We start from the raw sequence: 6,667 nt of genomic DNA, 5'->3' as shown, positions 1-6,667 counted from the left end.
ACCTGGGTGCCTCCAACGGCTACAACGCCATCGTCAGACTGCTGCTGGAGACACACGGGGCTTCCATTGACGCCTGCTCTCTGGTGAGATGAGATGAGATGGGATAACGTATGGTCTGGTAAGGTAAGATAGCATACGGTAAGGTAAGCCGAGACGAGACGAGATGAGGTCAGGTCAGGTATGGTATGGTATGGTATGGTATGGTATGGTAAGGTATGGTAGGGTAAGGTAAGACAAGGTAAGGTATGGTAGGGTAAGGTAAGGCAAGGTAAGATTGCATAAAAGTAAGACGAGACGAGATGAGGTGCGACAATGGTAAGGTAAGGTAAGGTAAGGTAAGGTAAGGTAAGATTGCATAAGGTAAGACGAGACGAGATGAGGTGCGACAATGGTAAGGTAAGGTAAGGTAAGGTAAGGTAAGGTAAGATTGCATAAGGTAAGACGAGATGAGATGAGGTGAGACAAAGGTAAGGTAAGGTAAGGTAAGATTGCATAAGGTAAGACGACACGAGATGAGGTCAGGTCAGGTCAGGTAAGGTATGGTAGGGTAAGGTAAAGCTAGGTAAGATTGCATAAAAGTAAGACGAGACGAGATGAGGTGCGACAATGGTATGGTAAGGTAAGGTAAGGTAAGGTAAGGTAAGATTCCATAAGGTAAAACGAGATGAGGTGAGACAAAGGTAAGGTAAGGTAAGGTAAGGTTGCATAAGGTAAGACGAGACGACATGAGGTGAGACAAAGGTAAGGTAAGGTAAGGTAAGGTAAAGTAAGGTAAGGTAAGGTAAGGTAAGATTGCATAAGGTAAGACGAGATGAGGTGAGACAAAGGTAAGGTAAGGTAAGGTTGCATAAGGTAAGACGAGATGAGGTCAGGTAAGGCAAGGCAAGGCAAGGTATGGTAGGGTAAGGTAAGTCAAGGTAAGATTGCATAAAAGTAAGACGAGACGAGATGAGGTGCCACAATAGTAAGGTAAGGTAAGATTGCATAAGGTAAGACGAGACGAGATGAGGTGAGACAAAGGTAAGGTAAGGTAAGGGAAGGTAAGATTGCATAAGGTAAGACGAGACGAGATGAGGTGAGACAAAGGTTAGGTAAGGTAAGGTAAGACGAGACGAGATGAGGTGAGACAAAGGTAAGGTAAGGTAAGGTAAGACGAGACGAGATGAGGTGAGACAAAGGTAAGGTTGCATAAGGTAAGACGAGACGAGATGAGGTGAGACAAAGGTAAGGTAAGGTAAGGTTGCATAAGGTAAGACCAGACGAGATGAGGTGAGACAAAGGTAAGGTAAGGTAAGGTAAGGCAAGATTACATAAGGTAAGACGAGAAAAGATGAGGTGAGACAAAGGTAAGGTAAGGTAAGGTAAGAAGCTGCTTGAGAACCAAGGATCCCCCATTTACGGCTGTTCTCTAGTAATTACCGTTCCTTTTATCGAGCAATTTCTCATTCCCTCCTCATGTCTTAATGCTTAAAAGGGCTCGGCATTTGTTGAAATGTCTTGCCTTTGATCACTGAATTAGGATCCGAAAGAATACAAATGGAGTCGGGTGTTTTCTGAGATTAGATGGGTTTTATTTTTATAATACTAGATGGCAGAAACTTCAGTTGGCAATGCTATTATATGTTGTTGTTGTTTTTTAGAAACTTCCTTTTTATTTCCTGTCTTTTTTCTGCCTTTCTTTGTTACTCCTTCTTTGAAATTCTGTGTTTTCTTGTCTTGTTTTCTGACACTGGCGGTCCACTGACCTGTCGTTTTGTCCAGAAAGTCTTATACATTTTCCCTGTCTTTTGATTCGACAATTGGGTGCAATTGTTGTGGTTTAGTCCCGTGTAAATTTAAGTTGGGTTTTTATAGATTTTGGCTGTGAATACCTGTTTGTATATTTTTGTTATTTTTATCGTTAATCATCTGACTTTATTTTTAGCTTTTCTGAACCAGAGAACTGATACGAAATAAACGCCACAGGCATATCCAAAGTTTCGTTGCTATAATGACATGACAAACTTTTTATTGTGCAATATAATAGTCTCGTAATGCTTTAACAGATACGTATGATCCCAATAGCTTAGCAGGACCAAATCATCTTGTTTTTACAACTGAGCTGTTCATATCAGGTCTGAAACAATACAAAATCAGAAAAACAATTGAAAAAAGAACAAGAATCAAACAAAAACAAAACAGCTGCGTCAAACCTAGTGGTTAACTGTGTGTGTGTATGTGTGTGTGTGTGTGTGTGTGTGTGTGTCTGTGTGTGTGTGTGTGTGTGTGTGTGTGTCTGTGTGTGTGTGTGTGTGTGTGTGTAGGCCAAGAAGACGCCCCTACACATGGCTGCCCAGATGGGACAGATGACGGTGTGCAGCACACTGCTGGACATGAAAGCTGACCCCAACGCCACGGATGAGGTGGGTGTTGGCCTTCATCCTCCTGCTCCTCTTCTTCTTCTTCTTCCTCCTCCTTCCTCTCCTCCTCCTTTCCTCCGCCTCCCATAACGCTGTGGAGTCAATTTGGCGACGACCTTTTCACTAGATTCGTCCAGTTTTGGACATTGTGCGACATTGTTAGTCTGCCTTTTCCTCGGTCTCCATCTTTCAACAGTTCCTCGGAGGATTGTTTTAACAAAGCCATTGGTAGATTGGTACTGCTGGACCATGCTAAGGTTTGGATAATCTGGCAAGAATTTTAAATGCAGCAAGTACCTTTTGCGTAGTTTTTAGTGATGTAATTAAATGATTTTGTTGAACAAAGGTGATGAGGTGACTTCAAGAAGTCGAAAAAAAAACCACGAGATACTGACAACCTGACCTTTAAGGTCTGTTTCACAGCCCTTCACTTACGATCATACTTGTCGGCAGCGGTCAAAGGGTTGATGACCTCCTGCCTTGCGTTCTTCGGGTCAAGTTGTTCAGTGCTGGGTCTTAGAGGTTTCCTTGTGGGAGCGGTGGAGTCCTGGGTGTCTGTCTTTCCGGGTGTGAGGTCCATCTGGTGGTTCCAAGGGGTAGACCTGGCTGAGGTGATGTCTTGACGGTCCTTTTCGTCATGGGAAAAATGTTGATGTTTATGCTGACTTTCTTCTTGTGCAGTGTGTTGGTGTCTCTTTCATCAGGGTGATGTGTTAGATGTGTATTTTTTATGATGGCAGCAGTGGTGACCAAAGACATTTTTCTTATTTGAAAAGTAGACAGTCAAAACATATTTGTTATCGTATGATTAAAGGGTTGATTGAATGGTCGGTTGTTGGTTCGTTGGCTGTTTGGGTAATTGATTAATTGGTTAGTTTATTGCTTGGTTGGTTGGTTAGTTGGTTTGACTGACTGACTGATTGACTGACTGATGAATTGAATCTGATTAGTTTGTTATTTGATTGATTGATTGACCATTGACCAGCGCGGACAGACTCCCCTGCATCTGGCGGCGGGTAACGACCACTCTGACGTGGTCAAGCTGTTCCTCAAACACCGGCCAGAGCTGGTCACCATGGCTAACACGGTCAGTGTCCCCACCCTCTTTCCCCCGCCACTTCTCCCCAACCCCCACTCCCCTCCCCATCTCACGGCCTCTGCTCAACTCTGTGCTTGGAGTAGGGGCCTCTGCTTCTCTCGCTCTACACTCTTTGTCAGTGAACTGAAGATAGTGTAGCGCTTTTCTTTTGTGTGTGACTTGCACTGGTAGGTAGGCCCTACCGTTGGCTGCCTTTTTTGACTGAGGGTAATCAAAGCCTGAATGTTATCTTTTTTTCGAAAGTTTTTTTGATTTCTTGTTATAATTAAACGGTCATGTATGTTTATGTCGTAAAGCACTCACGCCTTATAGGATTGAATAGTCATCTAAATAGGTCATCCAATTATAGGTCATCTTAAATTGTCATGTTATTATGGTCAGAATTGAAGTCGTATTTTGTGGCTGAATAGTCATCTAATTATGGTATCTTTTGAAAAGTCACCTGATCATATGTTATGTTGCGGTGGTCTGATTGTGATACATTATTATTGAACAGTCATTTGGTATAATCAGGTAGTAATCTAAGTCATCTGATTATAGTATGATTAAACAATCATCAATATTAAGTTATGATTAAGCAGTCATGCTGTATTTTCAATAGTCATCTTACTCTGGTATCTTTTAGAAAGTTAAGAAGGATATGATTAAACGATCATTAATTTTGTGATATGAATGAGCAGTCATACGTTATCGTTGAATATTTATCTATGATAGCTGTTAGGTCTTCTGACTATATGCCACCATTAAACAGTCATCTGTGATAGGTCTATACTTCGATTGAATAGATACATCAGTGAACAGTCATCTAAGTAATCTATGGTATATTGTGCTGAAATGAAATAAGAGCAATTTATCGCTTTGGCAGTGATATAATGGCTTGAAAATTATGTTCTGATGATAAGAAGTTGATGGTTTTGCGGTAAATTTCATTCTGTCAAAGTAACGTTATTGTCTTTCTTTCTGTCACTGTTGTTTCTTTCAGTCTGTCTGTCTTCCTTCCTTCCTTCTTTTCCTTCCCTCATTCTTTCTTCTTGTCTGTCTGTCGTTTGCTTTTTGTGGTAGTATTGGGTGGCAGGCTGACTTTTCCGCAGTTTAATGTGTATATCTAGAGACGTCTTCTCTCCCCTCTCTCACTCTTCTGTCTCTTGCTTTTTCTTCACACCACACTTTAAATGCATTATGTCGTCTGGTTTTTGAAAGAGTTTATCACAGACCTAACTTTATATGTGATGTGTACAAAACGCGTATTTAATACTCTTCGACACTTTTATGGCTCTTGGACATTTTGTTTTAATGTAATCTGGTGTTTTTCTTCTTCGTCTTCTTCCTCGTCTTCGTTTTCTTCTTTCTCGTCGTCGTCTTTCTCTTCGTCTTTTTCTTCTTGTTGGCACGGTTGAAGTTGGATTGAATGTTTTGTTATTGATTTTCTTTGTGATCGTTCTGTCATGAACACTTTCTTGTCAGGTGTGACAAGGTGGTTTTGACTTGGCCTTTGTCAACATTGTTGATCTTTGTGTTTTGTCAATCTTGTTGTTCTCTGTGTAGGACCGAGTGAGTATATGAAAAGCTTGCAATAAAAAGCTAGTACTATGAAGAAAAAAAGAGAGAATTAGTTAGTTTGTTGCCAGTGCTTGGACACTTGTCTTGACTTTTTGAAAGTTGTTTAGTTCACATAATCAGTTTCGTAGATAGATCTTTCTACTCATGGCATGCCTAGACAGTTGTTTTGGTTCCATTATAACTAAGTTAGGCTTGTGGGAAAACTCTTTGTGTTCTATATGTTTATCATAACCATTTCGTTTGCCATGTGCACTCCAATTTCCCATTGAAGAGGATTTCGTCCATTTCTCATTTCCGCTTAAAAGGTTCTTTTATATGTAAATCTAGGAGATAACCCCAGTAAGTTATCTACACCCCATATACCCTCTTTGTGTTTTCGTTTGTTGCATGCGCCCATTCCACTGTACCCCCACTTAAAGATGAAATGAAAATAGTTTAATGACAGGGTTCAAAGGGAATATGAATATCTATTATTGAAGCGTTCATAGATGCTCGTTATTGTCGTCATCAGTTTGATGTCAGCTACAATCATATGGGTAAATGTTCATCATCTGACAAGAGAAAACATATTTTTAAACAGACCAAAACAACAGCTCACAAAACAAATGTTTAAACAGACCAGAACAGAAACTTCCAAACGAAAACATATAGGAGAAATTTGCTAACTCAGATTCCTAAGTTGAATCTTGCAGAGGAAGATTGTGTGAAAACATCGAAATGTACAAGTAATATCCACTTTTAGATATGCGTTAGAAACTATCTTCTCTTTGTTCCCAGAATTGAGTTAGAAACTATCTTCTCTTTGTTCCCAGAATTGAGTTAGAAACTATCTTCTCTTTGTTCCCAGAATCACACAACACACAGACCGTCCAACGAAACGAAATCATCTTTGCAAACAGACCAAACAGTAACTCTCGTGCCTAACCAATACAAGGATAGTTCCAGTTTCCTTATAATTAAAGGAAGTGTTAAGGAATGCGGACTGATTCATACAAGCTACATCACATCTCTCACGAACGATCAACTCCGTATCATTCTGTTCAACCATCTGAAACCAACGAAAGAAAGTCAAAGAGGAAAGCGTTATGTGGAGTGCTGGCCCAGTGGTAACGCGTCCAATTAGGAAGCCAGAGGATCTGAGCGCACTGGTTCGAATCCCACACTCGCAAGTATTTTTGCTCCCTTCGCTAGACTTGAGTGGTGGTCCAGACGCTAGTCATTTGGATGAGATGATAAATCCAGGTCCCGTTTGCCTCATACACGTAGCGCACGTAAAACAACCCACGGAAACAAAAGGTTGCCCCTGACGGAATTCTGTAGAAAAATCCACTATGATAGGAAAACAGGTACACTTACAGGCAGAATGTGTTATTATTTTTTTTCATGGATGGCGCTCTCATGGCAGCGCTGGGAACAGCAGCCTGATTTTCACACAGAAATTTTGTGACAACACAACACAACACAGTGTAATGCAATACAATTCAAAACTATCAAAAGTGAGACAGGAAAAGATTGGATCCTTCGGATATATCCTTTGACTTTTTTCTCCACCTTTCTCAACATCCCGTCTTTGCCAGTTTTGAGTTTTTGTCTTTTTCCTGAGTTTCAT

At 40.7% G+C, this 6,667-nt stretch overlaps 1 protein-coding gene across 1 annotated transcript in view; it reads left to right on the top strand.

The window, feature by feature from the left end:
- Positions 1-5: 5 nt before the first annotated feature.
- Positions 6-6,667, top strand: part of LOC143280301 (short transient receptor potential channel 5-like) — a gene marked incomplete at its 5' end in the record, with an annotated part of 32,282 nt that continues 25,620 nt past the window's right edge. The window contains 3 exons of the mRNA XM_076584932.1: positions 6-83; positions 2,304-2,402; positions 3,385-3,486. Of these exons, the coding sequence (XP_076441047.1) occupies positions 6-83; positions 2,304-2,402; positions 3,385-3,486 (279 nt within the window). The remainder of the gene's footprint in view (positions 84-2,303; positions 2,403-3,384; positions 3,487-6,667) is intronic.

This window comes from Babylonia areolata, chromosome 3, assembly GCF_041734735.1.
Source record: "Babylonia areolata isolate BAREFJ2019XMU chromosome 3, ASM4173473v1, whole genome shotgun sequence".
Lineage (NCBI taxonomy): Eukaryota > Metazoa > Mollusca > Gastropoda > Neogastropoda > Buccinidae > Babylonia > Babylonia areolata.
Note: the sequence above shows the minus strand (reverse complement) of the source record. Positions and strands in the feature narration are given on the sequence as shown.